The sequence below is a fragment of the Phodopus roborovskii genome, unplaced genomic scaffold, assembly GCF_943737965.1.
Source record: "Phodopus roborovskii unplaced genomic scaffold, PHOROB, whole genome shotgun sequence".
Classification (NCBI taxonomy): domain Eukaryota; kingdom Metazoa; phylum Chordata; class Mammalia; order Rodentia; family Cricetidae; genus Phodopus; species Phodopus roborovskii.
In genome coordinates this window covers 2528999-2553263 of record NW_026126433.1, presented here as the reverse complement: position 1 = coordinate 2553263, position 24265 = coordinate 2528999, and the positions used below count along the sequence as shown (strand labels likewise).

The 24265-nt window shown below is 40.3% G+C and overlaps 1 protein-coding gene across 1 annotated transcript; it reads left to right on the top strand.

Annotated features, from left to right (window-relative positions):
- The first annotated feature begins 6569 nt into the window (after positions 1-6569).
- LOC127223317 (zinc finger protein 345) lies at positions 6570-18127 on the top strand. Its single transcript, XM_051185805.1, has 4 exons — positions 6570-6775; positions 13720-13846; positions 14347-14442; positions 15840-18127. Exons 1-4 carry the CDS (start codon positions 6773-6775, stop codon positions 18014-18016), a joined length of 2403 nt encoding a protein of 800 aa, XP_051041762.1. The 5' UTR covers positions 6570-6772; the 3' UTR covers positions 18017-18127.
- The last annotated feature ends 6138 nt before the right edge of the window (positions 18128-24265 follow it).

Below are 24265 nucleotides of genomic sequence, written 5' to 3'. Positions count from 1 at the left end.
CAGGCCTTTTTATATTATGGGATTAACAGTATTAAGTTGGGGGAAGGTGATATACAGTCCTGAGAACAATTTAGCTTCAAGCTGTTCTCAAGGACATGGTGATTTTTTTTTATTCAGTTTTCCCTCCTTCAGTTTTGAAAGGTACACAGTATTATTATTTCACTCTTCCCCCTTGTCACAGTGCCAGAGGCCCAACACATCCCTGGAGATGAGGTCTGAGAGGACATTTTGAGACAAACATAATTGATTCTGAAATGTGAGGGTATGCTGGCTAAATTTATTTCAACTTGACACAAAATACGGGTGTCTGAGAGGAGGGCACCTTTATTGAGAAAAATGCCTTCATAAGACTGGGCTGTGGGCCAGCCTGTAGAGCATTTTCTTAATTAGTGATTGGTGGGCAGGGCCCACACCACTGTGTGTGGGACCATCCCTGGGCTGATGATCCTGTGTTCTATAAAAAAGCAGGGTGAGCAAGCTACATGACATAAGTCACTAAGCAGCACCCCTTCGTGGCCTCTGCATCAGCTACTATCCAGGTTTCAGCCCTGTGTGAGTTCCAGTCCTGGCTCCATTCAATGATGCGGCAGTGTGGAAGTGTAAGCCTAATAAACCCTTTCCTCCCCGACTTGCTTTTCAGTCATGGTATTTCATTGCAGCAATAGAAACCATAACTAAGACAAAAGGGTTACCCTGGAAGGTCAGCTTCTCAGTAAACTTAAACAGCACATAACTGTTTACTATAAAATACATATTGCAGATTGGCATGAATCTGTTGGGGTCAAATACAGAATTCTACTTTTGAGTCTGGAATGTCAGTCATGTATTAAAGGTTGAGTCTCAACCCTGTGGTCACATGGGGGCATGATGCTTTTCAGAGGCGAGGATTGATGCCTGAGACTTTTCCTGAAGATATGCCTCTCTTTCTCTCCTCTCTATCATCTGTCTCTGTCTCTGTCTCTCTCTTTCTCCCCAGACAGGGAACCCAAAACTGACCAAAATATGGATACCATCAAAGTTCAACTTGGTGATCCAGTGAGTTTTATTAGGGTTCCTTACAGGAATGCAGGTGAGGGTTTACTTACAGGAGCAAAAATGACTCAAAGACAGCTGCATCACTAAAGTCCATCCAACATGGGTGACAGCTCACAAAAGCTGGGAGCCTAGAGCATACTGCACAGCCTGTAGGTAGCTTAGCAGTTTGGAAACCATCTTTTCCAAGGAATGACTTGATCTGAGCCTCGTCCATGCAGCTTGGCTGGTCCATGCTTTTTCCAGGTGACTGGGCTTGTCTCAAAGAGTCTCCTTCGCAACTGGGTTCATCTGACAGTGACTCATCAGTCCTTACAGGTTACTATTGGGATGGAAGAAGCCTGCTGAAGCTGGTCCATTTCAGGGACTTCCTGAAGCTCTTTTGAGTTTACTTTCTACCTTAAAGAGCTTCCCTGCAGTATGGAATGTTTCTCTAGGATATCACTACTACACAACAGGGATCTAGAAAGAAGTTTTCATGTCCTTGAGGGAATGCCCATGAGGAGAACTGTGGAACTCTGGTCTTTACTTTTTTCTTTTTTCTGATCCGCTGGCCCTGTACTAATAGATTTTGTTTCACAATGTGTGCTTCCAACTTAAGTGCTATTGTAGGCTTAAAGCTACAGAAATAACACCCACAACTGTGAGCCAAAGAAATATCTTCTGTCTAAATTGACTGTCAGATATTGAATAGTAATTGAAACCTGAAAAAAATTCATCATGTAACATTAACTAGTTTTATACTTCAGGGAACTAGAAAAATATAGCTAATCTTAAAGTTAACAGAACGAATAAAAATATGGCAGAAAGTAAAGAAGACTAGGAAAACAATAGTAAAAGTGACTAGGGGGTCTGGAAAGATGGCTTAGGGGTTAAGGGCACTTGCTACTCTTGCAGATTACCAAGGTTTGGTTCCCAATGCCCACAAGGTGGTTCACAGCCATCTGTAACTCTAGTTCCAGAGGATCCGATGCCCTCTTCTGGTGTCTGTGGACATTGCACACATGGTGCACAGACATATATACAGGCAAAACATCCATACACAAAAAATAAAACTAAATCATTTAAAAGAGAAAAGTCAGTAAAAATTAGAAATTTTTGAGATAAAGAAAACTGACAGAACTTCAGCTAGTTTTGTTGAGAAAGTTTAGCCTTCCAAGGAAAAGATTAAAATTAATAAAATCCTATATGAGATTTTCTCCAGTTATGACAATATTTTCCATAATTACTCCTGGTCCATTAGCACAGGAACAACAGGTTTCTCCCAAAAAACATACATACCCACCCCCAGGTTCATGAGAAGTAAGTCTCAGTCTCTCCTATTTTGTAGGGCCACTTCTGCAAGGGAAGTTCTAACTGTTTTAACTCAGAAATGGAATCCTCTAGAACAGTGGTTCTCAATTACTGGGTCATGACCCCTTTGGGTATTGAATGACCCTTTCACAGGGGTCACCTAAGACCATTGGAAAACATGGTATTACCTGTTTAGTATGTGTTAATAACAGTAGCAAAATTACAGTTGTGAAGTAGCAATGAAAATAATCTTATGGTTGGGGTTACCACAACATAAGGAACCATGTTAAAGGGCGGAAGAATTAGGAAGGTTGAGAACCACTGATCTAAGCCTCTGGTTCCTGATCAACCTTGTCTACTGAGTTTCTTAAAGTTTCCATCTCTCATGATAAAGGCTGATGAGCCTAGGGCTATTGAACTAGCCATGCCTGCTCTCTCCAGGAATGGGCTGAGGACAGGCAAAGCTCTTTTTTTCCCCTTAGTCCAGGGACCATATTAAAATATATTCTTCATTTTCTCCACTAAATAGGTATACCTGGTACAGAATAAAAGGGGTTTATCAGTTTGGAAAGCATCAGAAGAGGCACATTTAGTCAAATCATTAGTACATACCCACCAAATAGTCTCCGGGGCTCAGTAATATTGCTATTGTCTAGGTGATGTAAAGGTCTTATTTGGACCATCAGTTCCCAAATAATGACATGGAGACTTATTATTAATTATGAAAGCTTAGTCATTTTAGGCTTGTTCCCAACTTGCTCTTAAAACTTAAACTGTTTATATTAATCTGCATTCTACCACATGGCTCATTACCTCTCCTCAGTACTGTACTTCTGACTTCCTCCACACATTGCTGGCAAATCTCTCTTGCCGGATTCTTCCCAGAGTTCCTATCTCTGCCCAGAAGTCCGGTGTGTCTTGTCCTGCCTAGCTATTGGCTGTTCAGCTCTTTATTAAACCAGTCAGGTTAGACAGGTGACGTTAAATAGAGACACATCTTTGCACAGTGTGGTCAAATATCCCAAAACAAGAAGAGTCATCCCAGAAGGTGAAATAGCAGGCATCGGTAGGGGAAGTGCCTAGGTTTAAGATATTAGACAAGTTCCAGCCCTTTGTAAGCCCTCTAACATTAATTTGGGCTGCCCACAGTCACAAGGAGTTTTGTCAGGTTATAGATTGACTGTCTGATTAGTTCCTATCCCTATGTAGTACAGGGCTTGGGGGCTTAAACACAACCAGTAATCCTGGCCAATTTCCGGCCAGGAATGATTAACTAAGTGGTGGACTTTGTCAAGAGTGGAAATTAGGTTTGGGGAATCCCTCAGCTTCCTTGTCACTGGGAGGCAGGAAACTGGCCTGAGGTGTGTTGAGTAAGGTAGTTTCTTTGGAGGGGAGAGTTGACCAGAGCTTTGGCATGGGTAGATCTTTGTTAGAACTCTAAAGTCTGGGGACCTGAGGGGGACAGTTTCTTCTGGATAATAAACCTATTTCCAGGGCCTCTTCCTGTGACACAGAGTCTGATTCCCCAGGTTCTCCCTCTTTCCCGTAGGCTAGAATCTTTCTTAAGAAATTTCTAGACCTTTAAGTTTATGACCATTGAATTATGTTTTCCTATTGTACATTACTTGGGAGGGAAGCTTTCTTTCTCTATATATGTATTTTATATGTGTTTCCAGGGAGCCTCTGTTTCACAACCCCATTCTTTGCAATGGAAACTCCCTTGTTCTTGACAGTTAGAGGTCCCAGCCACAGGGCATGAACAGAATTGTAAACTCTGTATCCTGATCTCTGATCTCAAAAGATAAGCTACCACATCTTTTTTTTTTCCATTTTTAAGTGGACAAAGTGCATCAGTGAGCAGATCAAGGTGGGCTATGGGTTGCTGGTTTGTAGTCATGATAGCTAACACCTCCTCTTTGTGTATCTTCCTCAGTTCCCATGTCCAGGCCTGAGGGCAGTAGGAGTTGTACCCTGATCCCATACTCATACCCATACCCACAGAGTAAAACACAAGACTTAGGTGGAAGCAGAGAGGCAGGGAAAGGAAGCATCTGGGACCATTAAAACCTTAATTTTAATGAGCCCATAGTCTTGGAGACAGTCAATTTGGCATAGTTTTCTGTGACTTCTGCTTTCTTGATCTGTGTGTGGTGGACCCATAGTACAATGCCAGCTACCTTTGTGGCTCTAGGAGTGGAGATAATCACCATGTAGTGTCCTTTCCAAATTTGACCCAGTGCCTCTTGGCTACCTGCTTGACCTAAATAGTATCATTGGGTTGGAACTAGGGGAAACTGATTGTGGAGTTGGAGGTTAGCTGGGTCTCTTTTTGAGCAGGCATTGTGCAGGACTGAAAGGCCTGTAGTGATTTGAGAAAGGAATGGCAGAGTTCTGCCAACTGCTGGTCTTTGAGCTGGAGAAACAGTGGTGGAGGTCTTCCAAACATAATCTCACAGGGGATGAATCCCTCCATTTATGAGGTGCAGCAGGCCTGAAGCAAGAATAGGAAAAGAGGTCTATCCACCCTTTACCCAGACTCTAATGAGAGCTTTGTTAGAGTTTCTTTTAAACTTTCTGTTCACTCTTCCTACCTGCCCAGGACTCTGAGGTCTATATACATAGTGGAGTTTCTAATCTATGCTAAATTTTTTAGCTATGAAAGCTGGGCCATTGTTGGATTCCATTGTTAAGGAGAGGCCAAATCAGTGGACCAGTTCCTGGAGGAGCATTTTAAATACTATTTGAGCAGTTTAAGTCCAGGTGGGTGACACTTTTACCCACCCAGAAATGTTATCTATAAAAACTAGCAAGTACTTGTATCCTCCTCCGGCAGGCCAGACCTCAGTGAAGTCAGTTTCCCAGAGTTCTCTGGGTTGTTAGCCTTTGGTCATTTGGATCCCTTCCTGAGTAAGGACTTTCTGTTTGGATTTACTTGAGCACAAACAATAGAAGCAGAAGTTCCTTGCCAAACTCTTTTTACGAGGCTACAATTACTTGTTCCATAAGAACAAGTTCATAGTAGCCTGCTGGAAAGATGAGATATCATGAGGGAGTTGGTAAAGTTACCTTGGTTAATAGCCAGTTCACCTTTCTGGGGCTTTGCCATGTTGACAACCACCACTTACCAGATGCACCAGAAGTGGCCCAGCTGAACCTCTATTGTGGAGCAACCCAATCACCAACTAATACTGGCTTGTTATCCAGGGGTAGAAGCACACTTACTTACAGGCATGTTGGCATGACATGATATTTTAATTGTAAGTTACGTGGCAAATGGTAGCTGCTATGTATGTATTAACTTCCCTCCCCACTAATTACAGTTGCATCTCTTGCTGGATGTTGTTGAGTTATACAGAAAAATTTACAGACATGTGTGCATATGGTTGGCTCCTTAAATTTACACAGTATTTACTCCACATCACAGGAGAAAACAGATGTTCACAGTCTGACAATTAGGTTCAAAGACAAATTGAGGGGGGGAATGCCTTAAATTTATTTAAACTACAGAGGACAAGTCTGTGGAAGGATCAGAAGACACAGACTTCCCTCTTGTGCCCACCTATGGACCTGTCCTGGGGAGTCTCTTTTAGGACATTATTATTCTCATTCACTGGGAACTAAGAGAAACATTGGCAAGGAATTGTGTTCCTTCATCTATGACATAAATGGGAAAGATTCTCAGGCCCCTCACTTTATTGAGATCATAGTCTGCAGAGAAGGGATGTGACAGCCCTGAACTGAAACCTGCTGATAACAGAAATGTATGTGTGTGCACACACAATATGTATTGTAAGTATATATGTATACTTATGTATACATATATATGAGCAACAATAACAATTCTACATAATGATAATATTTTGAATACACTGGGTTTTATTACAATCACTATCCCATGTTTTAATCCTACATCAATACTGGAAAATTCAATATTACACTTGTGTGTTACTCTCCTTTTTATATTGGATATTGCTGATTCAGGGAATTGCTTCCCATTTTAAAATTTTGAAATCGGGAACATAGTTCAGAGAAAAATTGCCACGAAATTCTTTTGTACTGCGAATAATACACACACATGTGATTCATAAATCAGTATGACCTTATAGACGTGAATGCAAATGTCCCCTTTAATGTCAGCTTTACTACAACTGTACCAAGAACCTGTCATTCCAGCTTCCTAGGGCAGTGTTGGGTCCTGATGGGGCGGGACCTGAAAGTCATCCAATCAGCAGCCCGATAGTGAAACCTTCCAATAAGCCGTGTAGAAAGGGTGGAGGGGGCGGGCTTTCACGTTTTGTTTCTGAAGTCCAGGATCTTGGAATCCTCCGCAGGCTGGGTCTCTTCCGGTGTGGACGCTGGCTCGGCCCCGCCGCGTCCGTTTGCACTGCGTCTGGCGGGTACCGGGCCATCCAGGGGAGGACGCGGACGCAGCAGACGCCGGGCCACAATGGTGAGTGTGCATGGCGCCAGGACACTGGAAGGAGGCTGCGTGGAGCCGGTGGGAACCGGCTGCGGCCGGCAGTCTGTGAGGGAGGACAGAGGGCACGGCAGAGCCAGCTGCATAGTGTGTGCGTGGCGCGACGCTGCCGATGCTGTGCAGAACTGCGGGGAGCGGGCGTCTGAAGGGAGGCTATGGCGGCCCCGCCTTCCTGCGGTCGGCTCTGGGGTCTGACGGGTTGAGCCCGGCTGTGCCTTGTGCTGGAGGCCCCCGTGTCCTGCCGCGCCCCGGAGCTGCTGGGCTGTGGGCTCCACTTGCTGCGGGCGGGGCGAAGGCCGCCCTGTCCCGAAGATCGCTAGAAAGCGGCTTGCTCCACGGACAGCCTGGATTGCGTGGCGCTGACCAGGATCGTCACCGGTGTGCCAACCTCTCTGTGCGTTTCCCACAGTGCAAGGAGCTGTGTTCTGTGAGGTGACCGGCCCCTCCTCCAAATACATGCGAAGCAGAACCTCATCTAGGAGCCTGCTCTTCCCCTAGCCTCGCTTCTTCCATGGGTGGCAGAAGATTCCTATATCCTGACTACATATCCAAACACTAACTTAAAAAAAAACAAACAAAAAACAAAACAAAACAAAAGACTGTTTCCCACGCTGCGTTTCAAGTAGGTTTTGTTTGTTAGTTTTGATTTTTTTCCTCCACATACTGGGTGACACATTTTAAAGGATTTCCTCGGTGGATATTTCACATAAGATAAATGGATGTTTAGCAGCCTGAGGCATCGATCTACTGGGGAGCCGCTAGCTGTCTTGGGCCTAGGAAGAACCTCTTGGTGTACTCTCTTCTGAAAGGCACTTAAGCTATTTGATAATATTCTGTGCTTGGGGTGTGGGAAGTCTTCTGCTTGCTTAATTAAATCTTTGGTGCAAGTTTGCTAGAATGAATCTAGGCTGCCAAGTAATCATGGGGGAGTGTGTGCTGTAAAACCATTAGGGAAATGAAGGTGCCTGCTTTCAGCTCATTTTGCATTGCTCCCGGGGATGGAGCGTGGTAGGGTTCCTGGGCATGTTTGCACCCTTGTTTAAAACCACTAGCTTTTCTTGCTTCGTTGTTCTTTTATTATTACTTCTTTTTCATTTATGTGTCTTCTGAGTGGGACAGGTGCATGCCAGTCATGGTGTTACTGTGAGGTCAAAGGACAACATGCAGGGCTTGATTCTGTCCTTCCATAATGTAAATTTAGGGGACAACTTAGGATGTCAGTCATGACAGCTACTGCCTTTGCCCACTGAGGGGGTTGACTACTGAGAGCAGTAATCGGAAAGCAAGTTCTTTAAATAAAGGAATAGCAAAAGGCACTTTATTTTCACACATGGAAATCTGTTTTGTAAGTTTACATTTCTCAGCAGGAAGCCTGTCAGCAAGGAAAACCTACCTGCAGCCTGCCTTTCACAGCAGGGGACCTGCTCTGCTATCCCTAAAACAAGCAAGGCTGGTGTTAATCAGCTCTCAACCCCCAAACCTTTTTTTTTATTTATGAGACTCAGATAATTTAAACCTTTTAAAGTTTTAAAAACCTGCACCATCAGCAAGTGATACTTATAACTTTTGTACCCCAAGGTATTGTGAAGCCAAGTTTGTGAGATTAAACAGAGTTTCTGGCTATGATTGGAAGCGGCTGGCTGAGGTCAGCAAAATTGTCTGGTAAAGCTAGGGTCCATCACCAACACCATCAGAGATTTGAGAAGGACAAATTTGAGTAGGGAGATAGATCAGATGGCCTCTGTATCAGTTAAGAATGACGAGACTTGCCTGCTATCTGGATGGGCTGCCTGGACTCCTTGATGGTAATCTTGATGACTTTGTTGGGGGCAGAGGTCCCAGGGCAGCATCATCTTTGGCCATCAGACCCAGAAAGATCCAAAAAACTTTCCTAAAGAAGAGGTATTTAGGGAACTGGTCTACCTTGGCAAGGCCAGGAGAGGCAGTAGATTTTCAGGTGTCCCAGTTTCCCACAGTTTTGGCAGGGTTCTTCACCCAGTGACTGTGGCAGCCATATTCCAGGTGAATGTCTTCTCAAAGAAGACATTGGGCTGTGTCCTGGAGCTGGCATTTCTGTCTGTCACAGGAAGATTTTTTTTTTTTTTCATTAAATACCTCAAATGCCATTTTTCAGGGATTTGAGGGCTGTCATTGAATTCATTAAGTGTACCTGATTTTGCACTGACTTAATTGTTCTAGACTTAACCTTGACAACATGTTCAGAAGGCTAACGGTTGTCCTTGTAAGTGAATCACATTTGAACTTAGCATAACTACAAGTTATGCCCTGAGCTCATTAAATCATTTATGAGATAACTGGCTGTAACCTGCATGTCCTAATTATTTTTCTACAATTAGGATTTTACAGTTCTATTCCTGTTGTTTCAGCCTGAAAAAATGGAATTGGAGATTTAATTGATCCTTTAGCATCAAAATAAAACTTTAAATCATAAATATAGTTAACAGAGAGACTGGGAACCTTGCTTTCCTGGTTCTTTACTAATGCACCTTTATAGAATATCATGATTTTTTGTATGAGTCAATTTATCCAAATAGCTAAAGCTTTAAAAAATTAGCAAAGACAGAGAGGCTAGACATACATTTTTAAGTTAGTTTTTGCTAGCCTGAATGGACCTTAGGGATTCATAAACCTTATTCATCAAACATGTTCCTTATCTAAAAAGAGGTTTATAGAAGCCTGGTGTTGAACACAGCAAGGACATAAGTAGTTAGACAAACATCTCTAAGTCAGTTTTTGTTTACGTGAGTAGACCTTGTAACCTTAGGAATTCATAAACCTTCGTCAGCCTTGTTCATGGGTTTGCCCTTATCTGTTATTTTTTACTCTCAGGACAAAAATCACCATACAAAAAAGTCTATCCTAATCCAAAATATCTTGGAGGTCTGGTGTTGCCTCTTTAATCTAAAAGAGGAGGTACAGTGATAAGCGGAGGGCTCAGTAGGACCAAGAAGTTTTGTGGGTGCAGCCTTACTTGGTTTATACCACATGGTCACCTTAACCAAGGTGGTGATGAAGTCCTATTAGCTGCCAGTCACATGGTGGTTATTTCAAAGTGAACCATTAGGCACACACACTTTTTTTTTTCCTTTTTATAAACATCTATTTTCCTAAACAAGAGTTGAATCCAAGTTATGTTTAAGTATGTTGTAGCAAATTAAGATTATGTATAGATTTTTTTTCCTATCAACAGTTTCTGTTACAAGTTTTCAGCTAACTTTTTATTACAGATCTTTTAAAAACCACACCCAGCAAATTTAGAAATCCCAAGGTATATAGAAAGCTTGTGCTTAAGAAAAAGCTTTAGAGATATAAGAGAAGGAAGTATTCAGAAAGTTAAATAAGACCATGAAAAGGGGTATGAGATGAGTGAGCAGCAGTGCTCCTTATTGGGAATAGTTCATGCTTTAGTTATTTGAAAGCACATGCTGGCTTTTCCTGGCTGTCCTGCTTTGCTTCCCTTCTCTCCGTCACAGTCAGGTGGTTAGCCTGCCCCAGAACACAGAGACTTTGGAGGACGCTTTTAAATAAGCATGCTTGGGTCTGGAGACAGGCCATAACTCACAGAGTTTTTTTTTTTAGCAGAATAGTATAAAAGCCATTTTTAATTTTATCTGTACCCCAGCGGCATTTGAGTCTTTGTAAGATGGAATCCAGTGATCGGAGGAAGGGGCTAGGCAGCTTAGACAGAGAAGGCTTAGAGGGTGAGGGTTTTTGAGTGGAGTAGAGAAAGCTGAGAGATTTTTGGATCATTTGCTTTTGTGGTGGCAGTTGTCACAATCTGAAAATTTGGCTTTTTTTTTTTTGGAGGGGGGCTATTGAGGCTGACTATCTAGTCTATACTGAGGGCAAACTATTTGCAGTAAGGCAGAAAGGCTTTAATGGAATCCCTAAGTCTAGGGAGTAAAGAGAATAGAGGAGGCAGGAGAGGAGTCTAATGCTGAGTGGGAAGAGCCATGCTTAGAGATGGGTGCTGAGAGATAGTGGGAAAGAAGACACCTTTTAGAAGTGGAGTGAAGAGGAGGTGGGAGGGGCTTAAGGGAACTCCACCAATGGGAGGTTCCATTATCTTAGAGGCCCTGGAAGGCCTAGAGAAGCTAGCTAGCTACCTGGTATACCTGCTGGACTTCTGTAGAGTAGGCTCCAGAAGCTAAGGGAGTCAGAAGGACCTAGTGAGTGGGACAGAGACACAGCAGGCAGCTCCTGGTGGAGTGGGAAGAGAGGAGGACAAGGGTTAGCCATGGTTAGAGAGCAAGCTCCAGGAGGGAGTCGAGAGAAGACAGCAGGAGGGGAGGAGCCAGGAGCAGAGTAAGGGGATGGCAGATACTTAGGGGAGTAAGAGTCCAGGTGACCAGAATTTCAATTTGGGGCATTCTGATGTAGACCTAGAGACTTGTCAGACAGATGCCCAGGGTCAGTGGAGGGCACCCCTCCTCCACATGACGGTACTCACCTGAAAGGGCATAGTGGGCTCCCTGGCAAACCGGTGCACTTATGTGGTGGACTCTTGGTAAACAAAACCTTGAGAGATATGCCTTTCTAGTGAACAGAAAACTCTGCAATTGTTTACCCAATAACAACCCTTTGTTTGCCTGGCCAAAGCCCTGTTTGGGAAAGGGTCACCAGCACTGTCATTTTGGGAGAAGGGGAGTTTTGGACCTGACAGTATTTACACATTTTGCTCTATCTTTACAACTTTATATGTTGTGCATATTAGTTTAGAAATAAGGATATTCCATCACCCAAATTTGCTGCAGATCCCTAATAATTACTGATTTTTTAAAAAAGGCTGTAGACTTGATCACAGATATTTAGATAAATTTACACCATTGGGAATCTTTCCTAAGTTGTAATGTTCACCTTTTCATGAGTAAATATTATGCAAAAGGTGGAGTAAAGACACCAAATACATGCCAGGGAGATAGCTTCAACAACCATATTAATATTTTATTAACAGAGAAAATGAAGCATGAGAATGTAACTTCCAGAACTACTGACTTCAGAATGCTGTTTTTAAACAGATTCAAGACAGGTTTGTGGTAAAGAGTAGAAGCAGCTGCTAGGCCAGCAGGATTAAATTCTGCCATAGGACTCCAGGGATCTGTGTGGGAAGTTGAGCTTGAGCTTTTCAAATGGTTAAGCGTCTCAGAGGAAATTGTCACATTGTCCATTCCAAAATTCTTGAAAGAAGCGAGTTTATCCTTAAGTACTGTAGCAAGTACAAATGGAAGAGGCGGTGCCTCACCATTGCGTTGTTTTCTAACTTAAGCTTTTTATCAAACATTTGCATCACATGTAATTACATGTGTGTATGTATGTGGAACATGTATGTACCACAACACATATATGATGGTCAGAGGCTATCTTGTAGGAGTCAGTCCTCTCTCATGTGTGTCCTTGGTATTGAACTCAGATTGGCAGGATTTGTAGCAGGCACCTTTACCTGCTTGAGCCATCTTGTTGGTCATTAATATTTTTTAAATTGCAGGAACAACCACTTCTGATTAGTTTACTTATAGAATATGATTGAAATGTTATAACATAGTATCATATTTTGTAAATACTTTGTAAATACTTTTGTTTACTTTTTATCTCAGTTTTTCAAGAGTGTATAGATGTATACTTGGCATGTTAAATTAAATCACTTTTTTTCCTTGGTTTATTGAGACAGGGTTTTTTTTTTTTTTTGGTTCCAGCAAGTTCTGAACTTGATCCCTAGACCATGTTGGCCTTAAACTCACTGAGATCCACCTGCCTTTCTGCCTCTGGAGTGTTGGGATTAAAGACATGCACCACCACTGCCCAAACTAAAACATTTATCATGGGCTAAATTTAAAAAGCAACTATTTGAAAACCACACATTATTGTTACTCATTTTACCTTTGAAATATTTTCAAGTTACTCCTTGTTTACCTTTGATTATAATACACATCTGCCTGTTACAAGGGTTTAAGCAGGTCTTGGTGACCTTTATTTCTAACCGTGTGAGTTTGATATTCTCTTGTGTGTCCATTGCCAGGTGTGTACTGCTCCATTATCCCAGGCCTGGAATTAAAAGGTCTTAGACAAATGCACCTGACATACTGAATTGGTGTTGGGTGGAGTTACATGTAAACATTAATGGGAGTTTGACAACATGTCATAAATGATGAAAACATTCTTGGTCTCAATTGATTAGTTGGGGGATTTATGCATTAGTGTATGAAAAGTTAAGTGGTACTTAATATATTTTAAATTATCAGAAAGGATAGTTGCTGTGCTGCTATTACAATAAAAATAAATTCCTTAGAACTCTTTTAATTTAAATCCATTAATGAATTCTCTTGGTATCTACCTTATTGCAGGTTTTGTTTTTTGTTTTCCTTCCTGTTTTGGACCACCAATATTAACATTACTAGTGAGCTTGCTACATTGCCAGAAATCTACTCCAGTTTAGAACAGCTGAATCAGAACCTCTGATTTTAGGGCTGGGGATGTAGCTTAGTTATAGATCAGTTTCCTAGCTTATGTAAAGCTCCAGGTCTAAGCCCGCCCCACCCCACCCCACCCCCCCAAAAAAAAACAGGTAGCAATGTTTCAAAAAGTCGTAAGAACCTTTCTCAGTATGTCTTTTTCACTTGAAAAGTAGGCATACATTATCTCACATTAAATAGAACTTTAACATGTAAATACTTTGATGCCTTTACATGTAGTTTTTCATAAAAGTGCAGTATCTACCCTGCTTCTGTGGGTTTTATCTTGTCTTTACTCGAGAGTTAGGTGACACATTAGAAATATCTGAAAAGCTAAGATCACCCACCTATATGAAAAGTGGTTCTCCGTAACTCATTTCATCCTGGGTCACATTAAGAATGGAGTCTATGGCCACATGATCACTGTGCTACTTATTTTTATTTCAGGAACCGTTGACCTTCAAGGATGTGGCCATTGATTTTTCTGGAGAGGAATGGGAATGCCTGAACTCTGAACAGCAGAATTTGTATAAGGATGTGATGCTAGAAAACTACAGGAACCTGGTCTTCTTGGGTAAGGATAACTTCTCTACAGAATTACTATCTCAGCATTAAATTCAGTTTCTTTTCATTGCTAAATATATCTCTGAATTCTCTGTTTTCAGGAGAGAAATGGGGGAAGTACTATTGAAATAGATAATAAATATTGCTTTTTTTTTTTTAAAAAAAAAAATCTTTATCCTCACCTCTTCAGGTAATATATATTCCAAATTAAAATTAGTGGTAATTATAGCAGCCAAGTGGCATAAAATATTACAATTTACATCTTAAGAGTCCAATTCCCTCTTTATCTGTGATTTGGTTGTAGACAGAAGTGGAGCTTAGAATCTGTAAATTGCAAGTATATTACTGTGTATCTATAGGGAAATAACACTTGGAAAAATAATGTTCTAGAATATTGTGGTATATCTGTTGTGTATCTTCTTTCATCCTAAACATAATTCTAGGCCAGATATGTTTGTTAGTGATAAGGAAAATCAAGTTAAGTGTCATGTCCTGTTTTTCAATAACCAGGTCTTGCTGTGTCTAAGCCATACCTGGTTACCTGTCTGGAGCAAAGGAAAGAGCCCTGGAACATAAAGAGGCAAAAGACAATGGTCTTGTTCCCAGGTCAGTAGGAATGTCTGAAGCAGAACACAAAGATGAGATCAGGACTCGAGGAAGCCAGGCCTAAAAGATGTATTATGAAGCTCTGTTCAGTGGCATTGGTTTTTCAAAAGTACAGTTCTATTTGTCCTCTCATTGTCATTGAAGGGCATGTCCTACTGTGCTTATTATCCTTTTAAGTTTTCTAAGCCTAGTCCTCTTGCAGTGATCTGTGCATTAACAGTGGTTGCAGAAATCTTCCCCTTTACTCATGGGAGCTGTATAATGTGAGAGTTCTTTCATAACGTTTGGGGGCCTCAGAAAATCTGTGGACATTTCTCAGGACCTATTGGTCAGTATACTATAATATATTATGTGCTAAAGAAATTTTCTATTGACATCATATATATATATATATATATTTGTCTCAGAGCTTTTTATAAACATTTTAATGGATTTTCTGTGAATTTTTCTACCAAACACTGACTGCTAGTGATTGACAAGTATATAGAGAACTAGTTTTTTTGTTGTTTGGTGTTTTTGTTTGTTTTTTTTGAGCCAGGGTTTCCCTGAGTAGCTTTGTAGGCTATCCTGGAACTTGCTCTCGAACTCACAGAGATCCCCTTGCCTCTGCCTCCCAGAGTGCTGGGATTAAAGGTATGTGCCACCACTGCCCAGCTAAGAACTAGTTTTCTATAATAACATTTTTAATTACCACCTGCTTATTCAGGATTTTATGGGACAATGGTTCTTCTTTTTTCCCTCTTTATTTTTCTTTTTTTTCCTGTATTTTCAGTTTTTATAGCAGGTTCTTTATATCCATTAATATTACCAGTTTTACCTGTATTTTATTATGGAATATCTGCTATAAATACTGTATATTGCAAGACAGTGTAAGGTGAAATTAAAGTAATATTGAGTTAAGCACATGTCTATTACCAGTAAAATCGCATGTGTTTTTATTTGCCTGCATAAATAGTGCCCCTTTTTTGTTTATGATTGGGATGTTTTCTGACTGGATTGTGCTCATTGGCCATTTTATCCTGTCTTAATGAATATTCTTGACATTTACCTCATTTTATCTGTGTCTTGATAAATCTGTTTCCATGTCTAAGTTTGATTTTAAGGTAGCTTTTATTTCTGTTCTTAACTTTTAAACCATGATCAAAACCACATGAAATTAAATTTATTGTCCGAAAGACTTTATTATCGTATTTTATACTGTTAAATATATTCAAAGTGTATATTTTCTTCCAGAGTCATTGTGTTCAGTATTAGTGAAACAATGAAGGCCATAGATTTTCCATTCTGCTGTTGGATGTTGTGCTAAATTCACCATGATTTTAGATGGTAGTTTTGTAAGTTGTGTTCATCAGAGTCCAGTGAGTGAAATATTTTTTTTTTGTCTTGATTTCTTTCAGCTATGTTTCCTCATTATGACCAAGATTTTTTGCCAGAACAGAATATAAAATATTCATTCCGGGAACTGATCAATGGAAGCCATAGGAATTGTGGCCTTGACAATTTGTACTTCAGAGAAGAAAGGGAAAGTATAGAGGGGCATGGAGTTCAGAAGACCTATGATAATGGACATAACCAGTTTGTGATAGCTGGTAATAGGAGAAGCTTTATTCCCAGTAGAGAGCAAGACCCTGAAATGGCTCGAGGGAACTCTCATACTGTGTCAGTTACTTGTGAACAGCCATGCGCTTCTCTCAGTAAATATCAGAACCAGCTTTTGAAATGCACTTCTTCTTTCAAAGATAATTTGGGAAATACACAAGTGGACCTTGTCCATTCCTCAGTTAATGACTTCAACAACTTCAAATGTAGCTTTGGGCTAAGCTTTCATTCAAACATTTTTGTAGATGGGGAACTTAAAAATGAAGAAAAAATTTCTAAATGTAATGAATTTGAGAACTCCATTGTAAAAAATCCATTAGTGTATAATCAACAAATAGGTCTTTCGTGTGCCAAAACACAGAATTTCCATAAATATGGCAGGTTCTTTACACATCCAGTATCACCTACTCAAAATTCAAATACAGATATTTTAGAAATCCAGTATATATGTAAAGAAAATAGGAAGGCCTTTACTGAGGAGTCTGCCTTAAGTAATCACCAGGGCACGTATATTGGAGAGACAGTATATCAATGTAATGAAAATGATAGTGACTTAACCCATGAGTCAAATCCTGATAATCATCAGTCTGCTCATTTTCCAAAGAACTTTTATAAATGTTACAAATGTGACACCGTTTTTCATCAATACTCAGAACTTATCATCCACCAGTATATCCATATTCAAGATCAAATTTCCAAGGGCATGGATTGTAACACAGCTTTCAATAAAAGTTCCAGCCTTACTAGAAGTCACGCTGGAGAAAAACCCTACAAATGTAAGGAATGTGGCAAAGCCTTTACCTATTGTTCAAGTCTTAGACAACATCATAGGATTCATTCTGGAGTCAAGCATCACAAATGTAAGGAATGTGGCAAAGCCTTTTACCATAAATCACTCCTTACTCAACACCAGAGCATTCATGCTGGAAAGAAGCCCTACTGCTGTAAATTTTGTGGCAAAGCCTTTAATCAAAGATCAACCGTAACTCAGCACCAGAGGATTCATACTGGAGAGAGGCCCTACCACTGTAAAGACTGTGGCAAAGCTTTTCATCAAAGATCAAGCCTCAGCCTACACCAGAGAGTTCATACCGGAGAGAAGCCCTACAAATGCAAAGAATGTGGCAAAGCCTTCAACCGTAATTCACTCCTTACCCAACACCAGAGAATTCATACTGGTGAAAAGCCCTACCATTGTAAAGACTGTGGGAAAGCATTTAATAAAAAATCAAGTCTTACTCAACACCAGAGGATTCATACTGGAGAGAAGCCCTATTCTTGTAAAGACTGTGGCAAAGCTTTCAATCAAAGATCAAGCCTCAGCCTACACCAGAGAGGTCACACCGGAGAGAAACCCAATAAATGCAATGAATGTGGCAAAGCCTTTAATCGCGTTTTTTTTCTTACTCAGCACCAGAAAATTCATACTGGGGAGAAGGCTTACCACTGTCAAGATTGTGGCAAAGCTTTCAAACAGAGATCAAGCCTTACTCAACACCAGAGAGTTCATACTGGAGATAAGCCCTATCTTTGTAAGCACTGTGGCAAGGCTTTTACCCAGAGATCAAGTTTTACTCGACACCAGAGAATCCATACTGGAGAGAAGCCCTACAAGTGTCAAGATTGTGACAAAGCTTTCAGCCGAAACCTACTTCTCATTCAACACCAGAGAATCCACACAGGAGAGAAGCCTTACCATTGTCAGGACTGTGGCAGAGCATTTAATCAGAGATCAAGCCTAACTCAGCACCAGAGAGTTCATACTGGGGACAAGCCCTTTTGTTGTAAAGACTGTGGCAAGGCTTTTACTCAGAGGTCAAGCTTTAACCGCCACCAGAGAATCCATACTGGGGAGAAGTTGTACAAGTGTAAAGAATGTGACAGCACCTTTAGCTGCAGTTCCCACCTTGCTGACCACCAGTGCGCTTCCTTAGGCAGCTGCTTCCAAGACACAAAGTTTCTCCAGTATATGTGAGTTTATTGCTCTGTTAAAGCCAGTTAGCAAACACAGATGGATTTATTTTTAAAACATGTAATGTGCTTGACTATATAAAAGATATTTCTGTTGTTGCAATACCTTACTGGATTCCCAGAATGACATTCTGGTTTAATTGAGTAATATTTTTCTTTCTTGTCATTTTGTCAACTGGTTCTGTGTTGATGATTACATTCTCAAGTGTATTTCCCAAACACTGTCCAGTATGTATACATAAAACATACTGCCTTACACAGAGAAACCCTGTCTCAAAAAGCTGGGGGGGGGGGGGACGACGACACACTCAAAACCATACGTTGTCCAAAACTGTACACCAGGATTCACACTAGTGGTTTTTGACAGGTACCATTTGGAGTCTCAATGTGACTTACAGTCCCATCTCTAAGTTGTGTAGCATAGAGCGTGGCTGTCTCCTCAGGTTTGTTTACTATCTCTTCTGCAGCACAGTTTAAATAACATTTTCCATGAAGATAACTACAATAAGCAGATTTAAACCCTCACCCCCTGCATGTATATTATTTTCTTCAGCCATGAAACTGAGAAACCATAGAGCCCAGACAGCAAAAAGAAAAGAAAAAAAAAAAGTATATATTGAATTGGTCTGAGGATTTTGACTTTTGAGTCTACTGCTAACGTGACTGCAAATAAAATAAATATATAGCTGGTGCATGCTGAATCCACACTTACAAAATTAAATTACATTGAGGGAGGGCTGTTGTGTGCCATAGCATGCATTTGAGAGTCAGTGGGTAACTTATAGACGGTTGTCTATCATTTTGTTTTTGGAAATGGAACTCAGCTTGTCTAACCATGCTTCTACAAGCTCCTTTATCTGAGTTATTTCTTCAGTGATTGGACTTTAGGGTCTAGGGCTTTTCTGGCATGTTTAGAACAGCCTCTATGGCTTCAAACCCTGCTGTTTTCCACCCTGTTGGAATTAGAAAGTTAGGCAGACCACTTACAGTTTCAGCACAGTGCATGTAATCTCCCTGTGATTTGAAGACATGACCATATTTAAAAATGAGATTGTACAGAAAATATAGGGAAACAATTTTATGTTGAAAATTCAAAGCAAACTCCATAAAGCTAAAGGCCTTTTTTGGTAAGTCTTTAGAGTTCTCCAGATCATGTCTAGTTATATGTTGCCACTGATAGATGGCTACATGTTAGTGTTTTGGTCATGAGAGCAGAATCTGCATGGGCAAAGAAATATTGACAGCAAGCACAATTGGATTTGATACATTATCAGAAAGGAGAAGAGCTGATAATGGTGAAAGATAGACCAGCACCCAACCCAGAGCTGTGAAACAACTAGTTGTAAACTATACATTGGGGGTGTTGTTTTCCCCAGCTGATGGAGGTCCAGTTCTGTCACTGTCGAAGGTTTTCACTAGGGCTGTTTGATTCTGTGTGTTCTCCTGGAGTCAACCTGGGTCTCTCCTGCCTAGACCATTCTTTGTGCACTAAGTCCAGGATCACTGAGAACTGTCTCACTGCACCTAGGACTTGGCAGAGTTTTAGGGTACAGATTGCACGTTTGATTCAGGATAACAATCTGTCCAAAAGAGGAATGAATCAGAATTCCTTCAGAGAAGCATTTTTGGTTCTATAGAGGAATCATTTCAGTTTTCTGATACTCAAATGGGGAAACCTGTGGCCACCTACAGGCAAAATATGCTAAATAAATAAATTTTTTTTCACATAGCTCCTCTTTCCAAGACAACAACAAAACACACTGCAGACACACAAAGCTGCCATATCAGGAAACTTAGAAAACATCAGTGTAAAGCAAGTGGATAAATAATTGAACTTCGTATGAGGTGATAAGTACGAGGAAAGGAAGGAGTGGTTGACAAATTTGAATTTGTTTGGAAAAGATTATTATACATCTGATGTACTTCCACAAGGGCATTTTCTAGAAGAGTTATTTTATTTGTGTTGCTTTTACCTTATTGGAAGATTTGGACTCTAATTATCTTAGAGAAATTTAGTTATGTTAACTTGGCTGTTTTGTGTTACTAAGTGGGAAAATAATTGTAGTTTGCTCTCTGTTGCTGTGACAGATCATAACCAAAAGCAGCTTGGGAGGAAATGGTTCTTTGTTTCTCTGTCTGTCTGTCTGTCTGTCTGTCTGTCTGTCTGTCTGTCTGTCTGTCTTTCGCTTCCTTTTCCAGGTAGCAGTCTGTTACAAGGATGTCAGGATAGGAGCTAAACCAGGAAGAGCAGGGGATGGAACTATGGAAGAGAGATGCTCACTGACTTGCTCCCTGTCCCCCCCCACCCCCCTCCCCCGCATGCCCAGCCATCTTCCCTAAACATGCCAGGACTACCTGCCCTTGGGTGGCACTGTCTACAGTAAACTATGTCCCCCCACATCAGTCAACAATCAAAACCATTACAGACATGGTTAGGCCATTCTGACCTGGGTAATCTCTCAGCTCCTCAGTTGAGACTCACCTTTTCCACTTGATTCTTGGTGTGTCAAGTTGACAATAAAAACAACCAAGGATAGTAAACTCAAAGGACAAACAAGTAGCTACTGTAGCAACACGGTAACCAGAAGCCTACAACCTATGCTATGCTCAGAAGATATTCTGAGGCCCTGCTCAAGTTGAGGCCAACCAGCAGTCTCCCCTCAGAAGACGAAACAAAGGGTCAGCACATTTGGTGGATGCACTGGCCTCAAACTTTTCCCAGGCCTAAAAGGAGATAAGTCTGTTTGATGGGGTGCCACCTTGATTTCTCATTAAGCCTGTGTCTAGAAATGTTCTCTCAGGTACTCTGCTGTTTGATTCCTGGAGGTCTAGTGGCTGCTCCAAATACACGACGACAAGTTCAAACTCAGTAAAATTTCCTCTGAACTTCTTTAGGAATTTTCCTTTATCCCAATTATGGTGTTTAGTTCTTAATTCTCTGCATTAAAAATAAATGAGTGGTATGGAAACAAAAGCAACAGTTGGTTCTGTGTGTTTCATCATGTCTGATGAAACAGTGCCCAAATTCTAGGCCTTATGCAAATAATATGAATTCTCCAGCTTACAATTTCACAATGTGCTGTGAGCACATAGCACCTATTTAAATAGACATTTTTAAGTGACTATCTACAAATGGTAATTTATGGACAGGTGACTACAGCAAATTTTAAAGAAGCAAAGAATGATTTAAGATTTGTAATATTCAGTGAGAACTAAGAACATACGTTTTGAGAACAGATAATTTGCATGCACTTTGTGCTGTGCTTTTTTTCTAGGATAGTGCTACAGATGGTGGATGTAAACACCAACAAGGAATGTGCTATGATGCCAGTTCATGAGTGCCCCCCTCTAGTTCCCTCCAACTCACAGAATCACAGTTCCTTAAATTGGTGTCTTATGATGCCACATGATTTTTCTTCCTTCAAATACAATGTCACTAGCATACGTCAACAAGGTAGTGTGTATTTTTTTTTTTTTTGTGCCAGTACCATGCTGTTCCTTCTCATTTTTCTTTTGAGAATTTCATAAATATGTTTTTACTCCCACGTCTTCCCCAATCCCACTCCATTGCTGTTAGGAATAGTATAGTTTGATAATGCTACTTCCAGCATTATCTTTCCTACTCAAGATTGTGTTAACTATTTGTGGGCATCTTTTGTTTTCATATAAGTTTTAGGATTTAAAAATATTTCTATAAAGAATGTTATAAGAATTTTGGTTAAAATTGCATTGAGTCTGCATATCACTTTTGGTGCTATGAATTCAGCCCAACAGTGAGCAAGGGAAGTCTTCCTGTGTTTAGTGTCTTGTGTACTTTCGTTGTAGACTTGTTTAGCATGTTTGGTTAAGTTTATAAAACCTAAGTGTTGTGTGTTTGTGTCCATACACATGTGAGCATGTTGAGGCCAGATGTAAACCTTAGGTGTTAGTCCTTAGGTGCTGTCCACCTTGTCTGCCTGGTGTGGAATTCAGCAGGTAGGACTAGGCTGGCTGTCGGCAACCTCAGAGAAGTGCTGTCTCCTTCCCAGTGCTCAGATTCAGGCAAACATAACGTATGTAATTTCTTCCATGGCTTTTGGGGCTTGAATCCAGATCTTCATGCTTTCACACCCAGCATTTTGACAACTACTATCTCCCCAAAATCAAGGCACATTTCTGAAGATACCATGGATGTTTTTTCCTAACTCCTAGGTCATGAAGTTTGCTGGTGCGTGGAGAAAGTGATTTTTTGTGTGGGGGGATTTGCATCTTGCTTCTTTGCAGAAATTACCAAATGTAAGAAGCACCTGGGTCTTTTGGATGTTTCAAGCATAGTATATTTTCTACCAATCAGTTATTTGATTTCCTTTTGTTGTATCCCTTTCATTTTCCTTACTGCTGTGGCTAGGATTTCAGGAATTAATTTGATCAAGAGTGGTTAGAGTGGATATGTATCCCCTTCCTGATTTTAAAGGAGGCGCTTTTAGTTTTCCCCATTAAGTGTAATACTGGCAGTACAGTTTTCTTGTGTTGAAGTGTGATCCTTCTTTTCAGGACTAGTTTCTTCAGGACTTCTATCATTCAGGAGTGCTGAATTGTGTCAGAGGTCATTTTCAATATCGATTGAAATGACCATGTGAGCTTTGTCCTTATTTCTCTATTGATTTGTGTATACTGAACCATTTTTCATTCTTAATGTGAAACCAGCTTGATGACATATGATCTATTTGCTGTGTTCTTGTATTGAGTTTGCAAGCATTTTACTGGGGATTGTTGCTTGTAGATTTGCCGTGAAGGAAATTGTTTTGTAGTTCCCTTTTCCCCTCCCTCCTCCCTATCCAGGTTTTTTTTTTTTTTCTTAGCAAGGGAATGAATTTGAAAGTACTCTCATTTTTACATTTATGGAATATTTTGAGGGACACTGGTATTCATGTTCTTCAAAGGTCTGGTGGAATGCAGCAGTGAGGTCATTTTAGTCCTTGGTTGTCTTTTTTGGGCAGCTGTTACTATTTCCATCCCATTGACAATGATAGATTTCTTTAGTTTCTTTTACCCCCGTAATGACTGGGTGTTCAGAAGAACATTTTATATTTTTCAGTTTACTGAAATATATTTCATGTCTGTTTATTTCTTGGCATCTTGATGTATTATAGAAACCTGGATTTCAGTAGTATTAGTTTTATTTGATTTCTTAATTTTATTCATTTTCAGTTTTTTCTCTTATGTTACTAGGCTGTTTTCCCACTATATCTTTTCAAGCAGGTAGCCTTTCCTTTTGATCCTTCATGATTTTCTCTGTTCCCATTTCATTAATTTGAGGTTGGAACTTAGCATTTCCTTCTGCAGATGCTAGGTTTGGCTTATTCTTGTTCTCTACAACCTTGAGATGGCATCATTGGGTTATTTACTTGATGTCACTTTTTAATGTCGATACTCATGACTATGTAAGTTTCTTACAACTGATTTTGCTGTAGCCCACAGACTCGTATAATTGGGTTTTTATTTTCATTTGATTCTACAAAGTTTTTAATCCATCATTTCTTTAATGAACCACTGACCAATAGTACATTGTTTAAGTTTCATATATTAGGTTTATTTTCTCTTTCTGTTGATTTCCAGTTTATCCCATTATGACCTGATGGAGTATAAGAAGTTATTCAGTATTTTTTATTTGGTAAGATTTGCTTTAGGGTCTGATGTAAACTATTTCAGGGAAAATTTCATGGGCTGCTGAATTCAATGTGTGTTCTGCAGCTATTGGAATATTCTTTGTGTGACTGTGTCTGGGTCTAAGCTGTTTGGCCTTTGGTACATTTTAAAGCTTACTACTATCTTGTCTAGGTGCTTTGTGTATTGATGAGAGTGGATGTTGAAATAATCTACTATTGTACCTGGATTTATCTGTTCTTTATGTCTAATAGTGTTTGTTGTATGAAGTTGTCCTGCTAGTATTCACTGTGCGTGTGTGTGTGTGTGTGTGTGTGTGTGTGTGTGTGTGTGTATGTGTTTGTACACAATTGTTTTATCTTCTTGATAAATTGTTCCCCTTATTAGTATTTAATCATTTTTAGTTTCAGCTAATTTTGCTCTGAAATATATTCAGATACTGGGATAGTTATTCCAACTAGTTTGTTTTCCGGGTCCATTTTTCATGAATATCATTTTCTATCATTTCAGGCAGTGTGTCTTTGCCAGTGATGTTTATTTTAACAGGTAACAAAAATTGAATCCTTTTTAATTCAAGGAGCCAGTCTCTGTTTTAATTGGAGAGCTA

Coding starts and splice junctions, on each gene's coding strand:
- LOC127223317 (XM_051185805.1), top strand. Junction 13,847..14,346: donor CAGGAACCTGGTCTTCTTGG/GTAAGGATAACT, acceptor TTCAATAACCAG/GTCTTGCTGTGTCTAAGCCA. Junction 14,443..15,839: donor GACAATGGTCTTGTTCCCAG/GTCAGTAGGAAT, acceptor GATTTCTTTCAG/CTATGTTTCCTCATTATGAC.